At 34.6% G+C, this 16,862-nt stretch overlaps 1 protein-coding gene across 5 annotated transcripts in view; it reads left to right on the plus strand.

Moving 5' to 3' along the window:
- Nucleotides 1–16,862, plus strand: part of CNTN5 (contactin 5) — a 1,288,935-nt gene that overhangs the window by 990,561 nt on the left and 281,512 nt on the right. For all 5 annotated transcript variants that reach the window (XM_072726266.1, XM_072726270.1, XM_072726267.1 and 2 more), the window contains one exon: nucleotides 9,344–9,525. In XM_072726266.1, the coding sequence (XP_072582367.1) occupies nucleotides 9,344–9,525 (182 nt within the window). The remainder of the gene's footprint in view (nucleotides 1–9,343; nucleotides 9,526–16,862) is intronic.

Raw genomic sequence — 16,862 nt, forward strand, 5'->3', positions numbered from 1 at the left:
AAATTATCTAATATACACAAAAGTTTAGTTTCAGAAGATATGGATAGACAAAAAAAAATTGAAGATTGTGGCCAAAAGTTGTCAAATGATGGGAAAATATGACTTCACAGATCCCCAAAGTTCAATGAAACCAAAGTAACATAAAGACAAAGAAAAATGTTTCTAGACACACCATAATTAATTACAAAAGACAGTGATTAAAAAATCTTTTAAATTAGTCAAAGTTAAAAAAATAAAATAAAATAGTCAAAGTTATTTATCTAGTGAAAATATTCTTCAAACTGAAAGCAAAATAAAGATATTGTCAAACAAAAACAAAACTTTGAATAATTTGATGTAATAGCACTATAGGAATGCTAAGGAAAGTTCTCTAGGGCTAATGGAAAACTAATACTATTTGGAAACTAATCCCCACAAAGGAAAGAAGAACAACAACAAAAATGCTTATATGTATGCATGTGTGTTTGTGTGTGTAAATATAAAATGTATTTAATCTTTTTAGTTTCTCAAATTTCTAATTCCACTTTTTTCTCTAAAGTAAAAATAATAACAATGTGTTGGAAGGTTTACAAAGTATGTAGAAATAATGACCATGATTAAGTATAGCACAAAGGATGGGAAGAGAGACATGTTAGCATAATGTTCTCAAGTAAATATTGCAAACCTTAGAACAACCATGCACACGTTTAAAAAAAGAGCTGTACTTAATAAGACAATAGAGGACTTTAGTGAAATACTAAAAAAAAAAGATTAATAGAAAATAAGGCAAGAAAGGAAGGCAAAAGGAAACACTTTATGGGATAGACAAAAAATTCATAATGTTAGATTTAAACCCCAATACAGATAATTATATGAAATGTAAACTCACTGAAACACACCAAAAGCAGACTTGATGAAAAAGCAAAACCCTATTATATACTATCTGCAAGAATTCTACTTTAAATCATACCTGTGTGTGTATTTGATATCAAATCCCAAGTTCAACTACTTGTTGGTGGAAAAGCCAATACTCAAGAGACAAATTTTGACTAGAAAGGAATTTGAATATTCAGGAGCCCCACCAACTGGGGAGAGGTTGGATGATTGTCCAAAAGCCAACTTCAAGGTTTCTGCCTGATCCAGGGGCTTTTAAGGGAGCCTAAGGTAGTCAGTCAATAATGGGAGTACAGTGGTCTGCAACACTTCTTGATTATGTACAAAATTGATGCTGCTAGATAACAAATGTTATCTTGGTGTTTGGGAATTGTGTGTGGGGGAAGATATCTAGTTCTTTATTTCATGATGTGCAGAAGTTCTCTGTTCTGCAAGAGAGGGTAAGTTCCACAGATACACAAAGGGAGGTTATTAAAATCATTTGTGCAACCTGGGGGAAAAAAAAGTTTGCTGAAAAACGTTGCTAGGCTAATCAGAAAGCCAAGGCAGCTTCAAACAGACTTGCTAGTTGCTGTGGCCTGGGAAAGTTTTAGACCTTCACTCCTCAAGGCCCTGTTTGCTACTGATCCAGGGATATAGGTAAGTAAGGAGTGTGTTATCCCACACTTAAGCAATTTAACCCTTAAGACTGGTTGAAGTGCCCTTTATGTGTGTATATAAATATAGATACAAGTTTTTGCTAATCTGTTATGTATGAAATGGAATTTCATTGTGGTCTAAATTTGCATCTTTCTAATCACTAATTTCATGTTTCTTGATCATTTATGCTGTTTGGCTATTGCTCATTATTAAAAGTTGTTTTTCTTATAGACTTGTTGGAGGTCTTTATTTAATCTATTAATCTTTGTCAGTTATTTGTGTGGCAATTAAGCTTTCCCAGGTTGTGTCCTTTAATGAAAGTAAATTTTTAATATTAATGCAGTTAAATGCATCAATATTTTTGAAGGATAGCAATGTTTTAAATATTGTTAGAAAAAAATCTCTCTTCTCCTATTAGTATATAAAAACATTTTCCTATTTATTTTTCTCCAATAGTTACCATGAATTGGGGAAAAAGTGAAATTTAGGGATCATGTGGAGGGTTTGGTACCTATGTGATGGTTGGTACATCATTCTTTATTTATTCTATTGGCCCAAACTCAATCACATGCCCCTGACTAAAGGATACTAGAAAAGGTCTAATTACATTCCCAGGAAAAAAAAGAAATGTGTGTTTTGAGCACTTAGCCAGTCTATTCTTATGAAGAATTCAAATGAATTCTTCCCACTCATTGAATGTATTCACCCCTTCCCCAAGGGAGAGAAATCAAATTATATCTGGTCTCTGCATCCACTTGAATCCAAGATTTCCAGGTCTCCATCGGTCCAGATATAGATTACTCTGATTCTGTAACATAAGTATTTAAAGAAAAATTGTGCCCTTCCATAGTGGTGGAACAAGAATTGATTATCCACAGAAAAAATATTCCATTTAGAAAAGAGAAAAATGAGAGAACCAAGCTAGTCACAGGTCCATTACAAATATAAATTATCTTGTAAAATCATTCATTTTAAAGCCCCTCTTGCTTGGGCATGGGGTGAATGTAAGGGAATCCTTAATTTGATACCAATATCACTCTTTGGAAGAAATTGTCTTGTTTACCATTCAGGGTATCTTGGATCTACTCCCTGACATTTTCCTTTTCATTTTTCTCCATGGCCATGATTGAAATGTGTACTGAGGAATATTCCCTCCTGTGGGGTCAAATTGTGTAGCTCAAAGTCCTGTTGGTCTACATTTGGTAAACTAAAATTTGTTTTAAGACTCAAATACTCAAAGCTTTGTTGTTTTAAATTCAGACTCCTGATGTCTTTGGCAATGTAGTTATCTCAATATGTAATTGGCTTCTGACCTATTTGCTTCCACTCAATTCCATGTATTAGTAACTCCATTTAAGGTTATTCCCTAGAAATAATTCAGTCCCCATGCCTTATTTTCTCAATATACTGGCAGCTATCTTGAAGCCATCAGGCTTGGTTGGGAAGACCAAAAACCCTTAGCTTGTCATGGGATTGATTTTTAATGGCCCCCTGGTACTCTATGTCTTTTTATTCTTATTTCTTACTGTCTAAGATCTATAAAAAAAATGAGATTTTCTAATATAATTTCAATCAGTTATGCATTGCCACAGCAATGCTGCATAACAAAACACCCCAAAACTTAAAAGGTTAAATGAATAACCATCTATTATTTATAACAAAAGAGAATCGGCTGTGTGGTTCTGCTGATTTGGCTCAGACTGGGCTGATAACAACTGAACTAGTTCATAAATATGTCAGTGTGGGACCCAGGAAATGTAACAAAAATCCTCTACTCCTGGACAAGCAGAGCAGGACTAACTCCATTTTGTGCTACACCTGCCATCTCATGTAAACCCCCCCATACACATGACCTGCCTATTGTTTAAGGCACTCCCTCACCCTAGTTTAGCTATTAAGCACACCCTTATCAGAAACCAGCACACTTAGGAATTGGTCACCTTCGTGTGGACCGACATGACTGTGCAACTTTCTATGTATGTTACAATCTCATTGGCCACGGACCCCTATAACACTACTATGCTTCTTAGTCTCAGGGTCCAAGTCTCTGCTCTGCTGTGTCGGGTATACTTGGACCCAAGATCGAGCTTGTGATTAAACCCTCATGTGATTACATCAGTGTCGGCTCCTTGGTGGTTTCTCGGATTTGCAATCTTGGGCACAACATCAGCTCTAGGGTCCATTGGAAGCTGGTTGGCCTTAAATGTCCTTTGTCTAGACAATGTGGCCCTGCTCCATGTGCTCTCTCATTCTCCTGCAGGCCAACTTAAATTGTTCTCATGGCAAAGGCGAGGGTCCAAGAGATAGAGCGAAAGCACACAAATCTTTGTAAAGCTACATTCTAATAACCAAAGTAAGTCATAAGGCAACCCAGACTCAAAGTATTGGTTAACAGGCTCGATCTTAAAATGATAAAACCTGCAAAGTTACATGGCAAAAGATGTGGATATAGAGAGTGATTGAGACTTCAGGCCATTTTTGCAATTAATCTGCTTTACTGACCAAGGTCCCACATAGTACAGTCTTTCTACTTGCATTAATTCTGCTGACAGTCCATCCAGTATTATACTGACCTCATCTCTTTTTTCTAATACTTTGAAGAATAAAGCTAGTAACAATCCACACACACTTTTAATATTCTATTTTCTAACTCCTTCACTAGCCTATGTAAGCATTTGGATGACCTTTCCAAGTTATCAAAGATAAAAGTTTTACCAGATTGTTTTGCCACTACATAACAAGGTGTTCATTTTCTCATTCCCCAGTATCAGATCCTTATCTTTTTCATCCTGGCTGTTCCAAATATTTTATGTCTTGTTATGACAGTTATCTATTTTTATGACAATTTCTATATTAGCAAAATAATGCTACTGAGTATAACAAACAAGCTTTTAAGTATTATGGTCTTAGCAAGATAAACATTTATATATTATTCACACAGAATACAGAGAGAGTTATTGATTCGCACTGGTGAGGTAGTAGCTTGACACTTTCCTCTACACAGTTATTTACAACTCCTGACTTCCAAAATTGTCCCGGGCATCAATACCCACATAGGCAAAGAGAAAGATAGAATAGACTTTTGGTGGAACAGCTCCAATACATTTCATGGTCAGAAATCAGCAACTTGGTCATGCCTATTTGCCTAGGAAAAAAGCAAACACATGTCCAGGAGAAAAAAAATTTGTATTTGGGGAAGAGCTAAGCTTTCTGCTCTGTGCTGTACACTATATTTTCTTTGGAAAATTATAGTCCTTTAGTTAACCTATTAATTTTACCATGCATTTTTTTTACCACGCATTCTTAAAGTCTAGAGTTAATATCTTATCTGTCCTCCCCAAAGGAAAAGAACTTTAGAACATACTACCTCTCTACTCTTTTTTAATTACATGTTCTTTCTGATCAATATAAAATTCCACAGGTTTATTTTGACAAAAGTTAGTTAAAAAAATGGAAAACACTAAAATAATAATTGATTTACACAATTTAATTAAAAATACATAAAAGCTAATTTTTAACTTTTACCTAAATAAAACTTTTTATAGACATGTAACTTACAATAATTCATCTTATATTTATCTACAAAGATTGCTTCAACAGTTTCAAAAAACAGAAATGGTACAAGTCACTCTTTTTACATATCAAAACATGGCATATGGCTATGTCTGATATCAGAGGAAAAGGCAGTTTCATATGCTTTTATTATTAACCATAAATAATAACTATATTGATTATTCAGCTCAAGAAGTTAGAAGTACAATATAAATGTGCTGATCAAGAAAGAGGAATAAGTAAATAAAAAAGTGGAAACTCCTGAATTCAAGCACAGTTAAAAACTCAAAATCCTTATTTTAAAGACCAATAAAATAAACGAACTCTGAAAAAGCTAATTATTTAAAATCGTTATATCTAACATTTATTGGGTGCTTACTATTTGCAACATATTTGCTAAGTAATTTACAAGAGCATAGCTCACTTAATGCTCAAAATAAAATATTATGACAATCATTATTTCACTAACATCTATTTAGTACTATGTGCCCAGCACTCTATGAGACACTGCAAACATAATGATGAACAAGAGAATTAATGCCACTGCCCTCAAGATCTTTGCATTCTGAAGGAGCAAATAAATATGTCTATTTTACAGATGGAGAAATTATATTCATTAACTTAGATAACTTTCCAAAGATCACATAGCATCTTTGTGTTCCAACTGTATTTTAATCTAAATTGCATTCCCCAAATTCCATGCTCCTAATCAACACACAAAGCTGAAAGACCTGGGGGTAGGGGTGAGGGTGGGGGGTGGGGAGTAAACAGGTACTACTAAAATTATGAAGGGGATCCAAACATCATCATAAAATTGCAAATATTCTTTTTGCCTGCTTGCTCTGAGCCAAGTACTTTATTTTTTATTTTTTTAATAATAAATTTATTTTTTATTGGTGTTCAATTTGCCAACATACAGAATAACACCCAGTTGAGCCAAGTACTTTAAACAATGTTCACAAATACTATGAAATAGGTCATATTATTTCCACCATATTTTACATTTGAGGGAACTAAAGACATAAGATATTAAATAACATGTAGTTGCAGAGCTTTTTTATCTCCAAGAAGTCTGCCACTCATGACTGAGGAATTTTTAATAATTTTAAAAAATTAATTATTCAGCTTACTGCTAAAATACTGAAATTATGAGTGAAATACTTGATTTCCTAGGAAAACATGATTGCCTAAATTGACACAAGCAGAACAAAATTAAGGAAAACTAGGAGAAACTAAAAACATTATCAAAAAACTGCCACTAGGGGTCCTGGGTGGCTCAGTGGTTGAGCATCTGCCTTGGGCTGCAGGTGGCAATCCCAGGGTCCTGGGATGGAGTCCCACCTCAGGCTCCCCACCAGAAGCCTGCTTCTCCTTCTGCCTGTGTCTCTGTGTCTCTCTGTGTGTCCCTCATGAATGAATGAATGAATGAATGAATGAATGAATGAATGAATAAATAAATAAATAAATAAATAAATAAATAAATAAATAAAATCTTTAAAAAAAGAAAACAAGCTGCCACTAATGATTGCAGACCCAGGTGATTTTTTTGAAAATCCTATCAGTATCCTAAGGAACATATAATCTGCCTATTATTTAAGCTACAGAAAGAGGGGAATACTTTTGGCATGTTCACTAAGCTATCATCCATCATTATGATACCAAATCTGTCAGAAATAGCTAGTAAACAAACCAACCACTAACTCACTAATGAGAAAGCACACACAAACCAATAAACCCAATAAACTGAAAATAATCTCACCATTGAATGTAGATGCAAAAAATCCTAATTTAAAAAATCGCATATTAATTTTAATACATATTAAAAGAATGATATGCCATTCTAATGCAAAGATTATTCCAAAATGCAAGGTTCAATCCTCTTGGATGTTGGATATATGTATCTACCTAAACAAACAGGAAGAGCTGTCAACTCTAATCCAGAAACTTCAATTCTATGCTTTATTGCTAAGGAACAATAAACAAATTTTTCAAAATACACAAGATATTTATCATTGTTTATAATAGTGAATATTGCTATCCCTTCTATAAGAAAAAATACTGTAAAAAACAATCTTATACTTAGCAATTATTATCCATGGTAAAATGTTATGAGATGTGAGTTATGAAAAAATATACAAAGCACTTTGTTATTTAAAAAGAAAAGAAAGGGATCCCTGGGTGGTGCAGCGATTTGGCGCCTGCCTTTGGCCCAGGGCGGGATCCTGGAGACCCTGGATCGAATCCCACATCAGGCTCCCGGTACATGGAGCCTACTTCTCCCTCTGCCTGTGTCTCTGCCTCTTTCTCTCTGTGACTATCATAAATAAATAAATAAAAATTAAAATAAATAAATAAAAAGAAAAGAAAAATCCCTGCAGACTACACAAATTAAGGAAGGACTTTGCTAAAGAGTAGGCACTAACGATGGGCCTCAAAGGATTAGTAGGATTTGAACAGATATAATTGGAAACACAGAGAGATGTGTTCTGGGTCAGGAGATACAAAAGGAAGTAGTGAGAAATCAAACTGAGAAAGTAGACTGGGTCTAAGTCATAAAGTACATTAAATATAAACAGTAATAAATAAATCAGTGGAACAGAATTGAGAAGCCTGAAACAAATTCAAGTGCATGAGATCAATTATATGACAGACAAGATACCAAATATTGTAAAGAAAAAGCAAAAAACAAAGAAAACTAACAAAATATGGCCAGAAATAATGTGACCAATATGAACACAAACTTAAGTTTACAGATAATTTTTTAAACAAACAAAAATTTAGAAGTTGTGAAGGAAACTATAGATATATTGTTTCTCCCAAAAATGTTTGTAAAAATATATCAGAGAGGGGATCCCTGGGTGGCTCAGTGGTTTAGCACCTGCCTTTGGCCCAGGGTGCGATCCTGGAGTCTCGGGATCGAGTCCCACGTCGGGCTCCCTGCATGGAGCCTGCTTCTCCCTCCGCCTGTGTCTCTGCCTCTCTCTCTCTCTCCCTCTCTGTCTATCATGAATAAATAAATAAAATATTTAAAAGATATATATATATATCAGAGAGGCCATCATCAACTAACAATACACTAAGGGAGAATTTTTCTGAGAAGCAAAGTCTTGATGGCTCTAATACACAAAGAACTCTAAGAAATACATTTTTAAAATTACAAATAGACAAATAGAAAAATTAAGGAAAAAATAGGAAAATAATATAAGCAAACAATTCAAAGAAAAGCAGTGTAAATAGCCAGTAAAAGTCTAAAAAAAGTTCAATCTTCTTTGAGTTCAGAGAAATATTAATTAAAGTAGCCACAAAATGTCATTTTTTACTTTTCAATATTGACAAAAATTAAACAGATTGAGCATGTAAAATGGTTGCAAGGATATGGGGAAACAGACTCCTATATTACTGGTAGATATGAAAACTGCTACTATATTATTGAAATACAATCTGGCAATACTTATTAAAATGAAAAATATTCATGCCCTTTGATTCATCAATTTTACTTTTGTGGATGTCTGCTGCAGGAAATAAAAGCAATAGTAAGTGATGTATGTGCAAGGTTCTTTATAGCAATATCATTTCTTAGTGGTAAAAAAAAGTAAAGAAAAAAATAAAAAACCTGGTACTACACTTAATGCCTAACTATAGGGGATGGTTGATTAAATTCTGATACATCTATATAATGGAATGATATGCAGCTATTAGCTAGAATAACTCAGGATCTTGAATTTGATTTTTTAGTTATAAAATATCAAGTATACAACTTATGCTTTTTAAACAAAACAAAAATAACAAAAATATATGGGCACATATACATCATAAAGACAGTGTGAGTTTACATGCAATCTATATTTGTTGTTGCATAAAGAACATATTTGTGGAGGTGGGGATAAAAAGAGATCTTAGTTCATTTATTTAGTTCATGAGTCTTTTGTGTAATGTCCTGGAATAATTATACATTACCTTTGTAATTTCACCAAATTACTTTGCCATTCATGCAATTTAAAAAGTTTTTAAAATAAAGTATGATGTATTAAAATCTACAAAATATTGTCTCTGAATTGCTTTACTGATATATGAAAGAAAAGGAAATTATTTTCCCTGAATGTAACTGCTTACCAGATAATTCACATGGAAAGTGAAGTATATCAACCAGCACGTGGTCCCTAATTGTGATTACACTTTATTGTGCTCAGCCTATTAAGTGCTTAAATTACCAGATAATAGAATCTATGTTCCTAATAGCAGAAAAGTGTATTAACGGTATTTTTGCTCCTTATTGTAGCCCAGTTCCAACAATCACATGGATGAAGGTTAATGGTTATATTCCTAGTAAGGCACGTCTGCGGAAATCTCAGGCAGTGCTGGAAATCCCCAACGTGCAACTGGATGATGCAGGCCTGTATGAGTGCAGAGCTGAAAACTCACGTGGAAAAAATTCCTTTCGGGGACAATTACAAGTATACAGTAAGTGTTCTCAGCAAAGCATGATGCCCTAGTCCTGAGTCAAACTGAAAATGCAAATTAATTTGAACTGAATATTGTTTCTAAGTAGTACATAAAAACCAAGTAATAATTTATAATCATACTTCTTTTGCATAGTAAAACATCATGTAAAATTATCCTATACACAGAAATGCTTTAAATTAAAAATGAATGGGGAATTATCAGGTTCTTTGTACAGCAGAGAGTTAATATACTTAAAAATGAGATGTTTTCCTGGAACAAAAGCCATTCTCTGATAAGTCAAATATCTTGTAACCTTCATTAATTTATTCTCTCCTTTGGCCTGAGTCAGGAGTTACATGAACCAAATCCTGCCCAGCAGTCACTTTTTTATAAATAAAATTTATTGGAACACAGCCACACCTACTTTTTTACATATTGTCTATGTCAGCTATTGCACTGAAATGCAGAATGAAGTAGCTGAGACAGAATTAAATGGATGATTTGCAAAGCCTGAAATATTTGCTATTTGGTCCTTTATAGAAAAAAAAATTGCTGACTCCTGGCCTAAATTAATACATCTATATGATAAATAACCTCTACAGCACACAAACATTTATGTTGTCCAAAATTCCAAGGAGCCAAAAAGGTTGTGTGTAAGAATTGGGAAAATCTACTTGGGAAAATATCTACTATCTCATCTTTACTTCTAAGGATCATAAATTGTATCTACTTTTCACATTTGTTTATAAGATATATATTAGGCATAATAGGCAAGTGATAGCATTCTTATTTCCTAGATGGGGATACTCAAAAAAAGAAGAAGAAGAAGAGAAATACTATGATCAGAGCATCCATATAAGAAAATTCAGATTCTTTCAATATCAAGTTATCCAAATTGCATATTTGGTTAAATCCACCAACAACTACAACTGTCACTGTATCTCAAGATCAGCTCTCCTAAAAAGCCTAACATCCTTCAAAGGAACCCTTAAAGCATAGTTTGAAATATTAATATCTGAATTCAGCTTGGTTTTTCTTTCCTTATCTCTAATAACTCCTTTAGGATTTCAGCCATCCAACCTTACTGAATATACCATGCACATTTCATTCATGCATTTCTTCAATTAATGTGTATTAAGTGCCTATTATTGCTCTATATAATAGCAGTAGAGCTTTCAAGGAAGTCCTGGTCCATTGGATTAGATGACAAACAACCCCACCTTAGAGTAGAGCATGCTGTCTGCTGTGATAAAGGAATGTGCAAAAGATTATGGGAACAGAGTCTACTGCATTCTACTGGGATGATTCAGGGAAAGCTTTCCAAAGGATTTCCTCAAACCTTTCTCTAAAGGTTACACAGGGGAAAATATTCTGAGAAAAAGACACAAAGTCGTTTAGAAGTTTGTAAGATTGAAATACTACATTGGTTTGTTTATTTTAGGCCATGGGTATTATAGTTTGATGAAACTCACAAACTGTTCATGATTTCTTATTATCATTAACCCATAGGAAAAAAATCATTGCTTCTGCACTCCAGTGAACAACAATTAACATTCAGATCATATGTCTGATTTGACTTGAATCATATCAGTAACATTCCTATCATATCTGTTTATCCTCAAAAGTCTGAAATGATACTAGTTTCTCTATAGATGAAAAGCTGATACTGAAAGACAAATGTTCCACCAGAACCACAAAAAAAAAAAAAAAAAAAAACCCACGACTGCCTGTTACTCGTAAGGCTATTTGAGAAAAGTTCCAAATCTTTCTGTGAGATGAAAAATGGCCCACCCCTAAATTATAATTAGATTTATAGTTTGAGACAGAAGCTCCTATATGACACTACTCTACTTTTACTTCTCCCCATTCCAGCTACATGATTCATAGCAGTAATGATTATTTCCAAGAAAATAGGGGAAAAAATTGATTTCACTCAATATTACTGATTTACTTTAAGAGAGTATGCTACTAAGAAGTAAGTGTGGGATCTCCTTGTCACACACAATTAGATGTACACAGTAGGCCAACCAGGAAGGACAAACCTGCCCAACGCATGCATCATTTTGGATAGAAAATAATCAAGATTGTAGACTAGTAAAAGAAACTGCCAGCTTGCCACTCTGCTATATATTTTGGACAATTCGGGAAAGTATCTGAAAGAATTTGGCCTTTCATTGCAGCCCATTTTTTAGGGTAGTTTTCTACTCTGCTCTTGATCTTGCCTGGATGGTCCCAGCTTATGTCTGTAGCACTGAGACAATTACAACAAGACCTATTTCACTTCCAGAAGTATCTTGATTATTACAAATCTACCCAATTTGTACTTTTAAACCTGTTGCCTTTGACATGATGGCATTTCTCCTTACCCATCAAACTCTAGAAAGTAGAAAGAATCTTGGCTAGCATTTCCACTTGGCAGTTAATAAAGAGCATAATGCATGAATATTGCACTGTATACACAGTTTGTATTTGTAATGTTCTCCTTCCAGAAGAATGGATATCTGTTGGACGATCTATAGCCTGAGCTTCACATATTGGTATAAGTAGAGGCTGACACTTTTTACCCAAATGATCAATATTCACAGAGTACTGAAAACATAAGGTTTTTCCTGTGGCTCACATTCCTCTGTAAAGAGTAATTACAGGAATATTTTACATGTTCAGTTAGATGTTAGATTCAATGGATGAACCAAGGATCCAAGGCAACCTTTCTAGTCTCATATTTCTTTTTATCAAATCATTACAAAGTATGTAGTAGTATAGGTTGTAGGCATAAATTTAAACCACATATTTTATTATTTATAATTCAGAATCTACATTATAAACATAATATAACAAACAACACAACATAAAGCAGTCCATGGTAGTAAAATAATAAAAATTAAGATAAACTTATATATCTTATTTAACCAATACATTTAAATAACAATATTCATAAAAAAGAAAAAAAATTTAAACCAAAAGTAATTTTAGGGGCACCTGGGTGGCTCAGTTGGTTAAAACTCCAACTCTTGATTTCAGCTCAGATCATGATCTCAGGGTCCAGAGATTGAGCCCCAAGATGTGGGGCTCCACACTCAGGAGGATGTCTGCTTCTCTCCCTCTCTCTTTCTCTTCCTCTGCCCCTCACCCTCATGTGGCTGGTTCACATGTTCTCTTGTTGTCACTTAAATAAATAATAAATAATAAATAAATAAATAAATAAATAAATAAATAAATCTTTAAAAAAACCTCTGAATTTTATTAATAATTGAAACTTTAAAAAGTTTTAAAAACTTTTAAAAAACTGCATATTTATTCTATTAAGTAAATAGTCTTTTGTTTATAATATATGGTAGCTTTATAGATGAAATAATTTCTTTGATTATTTCTGTCCCTTCTAGTTTCTGATGATTAATCAAAGACTTCATTTTATTTAGCCACACAAAATTTTTAGTCTGTATATTACCAATATAAATGAAAAGAAAGACTAAAAACATATAAGGAATAAAGAAGTAAGGAAGAAAGAAGGAAAAAAGAAAGGAATGAAGATCACACAATTTTAAGCAATTTTATATATAAGGACCTCTCAAGAAGGTACTTTGTGTACAGAAAAATATTACATAAAGCTGTGTTATCTATGAGTTTAAATATATGTCATATGCCCCACCAACTAATAATTTGTTATCCTGTAGAGTAAGAATACTGTCACTCTGATCACTGAAATATTTATATTGACAATGTAGATGAGAAATATATCAGTATTAAAATATAGCAGCAATGTCCACAATAGCCAAACTGTGGAAGGAGCCTCGGTGTCCATCGAAAGATGAATGGATCAAGAAGATGTGGTCTCTGTATACAATGGAATATTCCTCAGCCATTAGAAACGACAAATACCCACCATTTGCTTCAGTGTGGATGGAACTGGAGGGTATTATGCTGAGTGAAATTAGTCAGTCGGAGAAGGACAAACATTACATGTTCTCATTCATTTGGGGGAATATAAATAATAGTAAAGGGAATAGAAGGGAAGGGAGAAGAAATGGGTAGGAAATATCAGAAAGGGAGACAGAACATGAAGACTCCTAACTCTGGGAAACGAACTAGGGGTGGTGGAAGGGGAGGAGGGCGGGGGGTGGGGTGAATGGGTGACGGGCACTGAGAGGGGCACTTGATGGGATGAGCACTGGGTGTTTTTCTGTATGTTGGCAAATTGAACACCAATAAAAAATAAATTTGTTATTTAAAAAAAAATAAAATATACCTATAACCAAGATGCTTAAAAGAAATTAACATTGCATTATACTAAATATCCAATAAGGAACATAGTTTTATTTTCATTGCAATGTAGTGTTATAGATATTCTTATTTTTGTAAAATCTCTGATGATTACCCTCACAAATTTTAATGCCTTCCAATGTCTGTAATTTGATTATAAATGCTTTTAATTGATTATAATAGCTTTTCCAAGACAAAGACTATTTTTTTTCCTATTTTTCCCATAACTAAGCATTATGTTTAGCACACAGTGGGTAATTTTTATAATTGTCTGCTATAAGGATTAATGCTTAGATAGACACACCATTCTTCAAGGAACACAGTAAAGATTATATGTAAGTCAGGTAACCCACAGCACACTCTGTGATGCCAGCAGCACACAAGAGACACTGGGCCCAGCAAGCCTTTGGCCACCTCCAGGGAGTCTGAGGCCCCAGCCTCATGATAGATGCTACTCTGCTGGACTGACTGTTTTCTATAGAGCTACTAGGAGGCTGGCCCTTGGCCATGGATGGAATAAGAGAAGACAGGCCTGCTTCCCTGTGGGTGAATACAGAGGCCCTTGGCTGAAGAAAGCCTCAGGCTGTCCTTGTCCACCTCTGACCCAGAATGTAATACTGTGCTTGGATATGTAAAGGACATTATCATGGATGACAGATGAGTTCCAATTATTTCAAATTTCATGAACTAGTACTACCAGGAGTTTGAAGACACAGGAAAGAATAAAATCACCTAAATGCCCATTTTCAAAGAATCTATTTCTTTGGTAGAAAGGTATCTTGAAGAACAACTACTGAAGCAGATTCTTGGATTTCAAATGGTGGCTTTCACAACAACTTTACAGCACCATAAAATGAAGTGGCTACATGCCACTCACATTTATGGATTTTCTGGCTTTTAAAGAAATGTTTCAGGACTATAGAACCTTAAAAGAAGGAAAGGAATTGGGTTTAAGCAACTGTTTAGTGGTGGCTTTGTTTTGTAAATCATTTTCTACAACAGTTTCTCAGAAAGATCTTCAAGCACTAGGTCCAACCTCCAGGCAATGAGATCTTGCCTGGGGTTGACCAAAGACTGGCAGAAGTTTTGGCTAATGTGATAGAAGAATTACATCTTGGAAAGTCTGACTTTATTCTGCAACTCTTCCTTAATGTTAAGTATTGATGGGTCAAAAGATAATCACTTGACCCTCCTGAGACCTGAGTGTTTCTCCTGAAGCACTTTCTGTGTTCAGAAACTTATAGCCTCTTCCCTGAGTAGACCCCTTTCTTAGACACCTTGGAGTCAGGCTCCTCTGGAACAACCTCAAATCCAGCATTCCATCCAGGCCCCTTCCCCAGCATAAAATGTTGATATGTCAGCATTTGGAAGAACCCACTATCTCCAACTGTCTTTGGCCAGCAAGCTCTGCATATCCCAACCTGGCTTTTTGTGCACTCACAGCTTTCAGTTTCAGGCTTGTGGTCTCAAAGAAATTTTTGACTATTTGGGAGTATTTATCTAGGGTGTTACTTAAGCCAGCTGCCCCTGGTGAGATTTCTGAAGCATCTTCTATCACAGCTAGTCTTGGCTCGAGGAGTCAAATGAGAGCACTGTCCTTTACCTAAAGCCAGTTGAGTGAAAATAAACTCCTAGTCTTACATTTGTATCCTTGAATTACTGTGTCTGCTGGTTTCATTGTTTCTAGAATTCTCTTTTAAGAAACTTGGAGGATACCTGGGTGGCTCAGTTGGTTAAGCAACGGATTCTTGATTTCAGTTCAGGTCATGATCTTAAAGGTGAGATCAAGTCCTGTGTTGAGTTCCTCCTTGAGAGTGGAGTCTGCTTAAGATTCTCCATCTGCCCCTCCTCACTCACACTCTCCTTCTCTCAAAAACGAATTAATTTTAAAAAAAGATTTTTTGGAAAAAAATATTTTTATAGATGAATAATCAGGCTAACCTAGTAAATATAATATTGGAATTTCTACAATTACTGACTTAAAGATTATAGTATTATGTGCTATGTGCTTTTTAGCTGTTAGTACTTTGAAAGCAAAAATGCTTTCTATGTTGGTGTTCCTATTTCACTGGGACTCATGAATGTATGTGTATGCTGCACTAAAAGCATAGTCCAGGATAAAATCTTTCCCTTTCTTATGTTGCATTTCCACAGGTTTGTTAAAACCCTTTCTGTATAAGTCAGTTCACTAGGTTTTCTGTTGGGTAAGGGTTCTGCAGTTCCTTTGTCTGTCAAAATCTTCCTTCCACTAGTCTAGCTCAGCACTAGTAGGAAAGAACAAACAGCTTTACTATTCATCTGTCTACTTTGATTTAGTACAATGTTTGATAGAACATTACTGACCAGAAAACATGGTTGTCACGTGTCTAAAAAAGAAAGAAAAAAAGTAATAGTTCAATTCCCAATGTATAACATATATGTATACATATACATAATTACATATATACTTATATATATGTAAAATAAGCCTCTGTACTGACTTTTCACTTGACTCTTATAGTTTTAAAGAATGAGCTATAGTCTAAGTGTGTTTCTGTGCTGATGTGCTTATTAGATACATTTCCACCATGAAAAATAAATGAAGAAATGAAAGAGAGGAGAGATTAAAGGACTAATGAATAGGCAACAAATAGTTGCCAAGAACTTGTTTTAGAAGCTACTCTAACTACTAGGTACTTTACATGCATTAACTTATAATAACCCGGGATACCCGGGTGGCTCAGCAGTTGAACATCTGCCTTTGGCTCAGGGCATGATCCCAGGACTCCAGGATCCGGGACTCATCAGGCTTCCTCCATGGAGCCTGCTTCTCCCTCTGCCTATGTCTCTGCCTCTCTCTCTCTCTCTCATGAATAAATAAATTAAATCTTAAAAAAAAACATAATAACCCTTAGAAATTAATATTTCTGCTTGACAGATGGGGAAACCAAGGTCTAGAAAGGTCAAGGAGCTTATTACTATATGTCCCATTAATAATAAGCTATAAAAGCAGATTACAAATTAGAACTGCAATGACACCAGAATTTGACCCTCAACTATAAGGAGGTCACTGATACTATCTCTCAGTGAGATATTGAGGAGCTGAGCTAAGGCAT

The sequence above is a fragment of the Vulpes vulpes genome, chromosome 11, assembly GCF_048418805.1.
Source record: "Vulpes vulpes isolate BD-2025 chromosome 11, VulVul3, whole genome shotgun sequence".
NCBI classification, from domain to species: Eukaryota; Metazoa; Chordata; class Mammalia; order Carnivora; family Canidae; genus Vulpes; species Vulpes vulpes.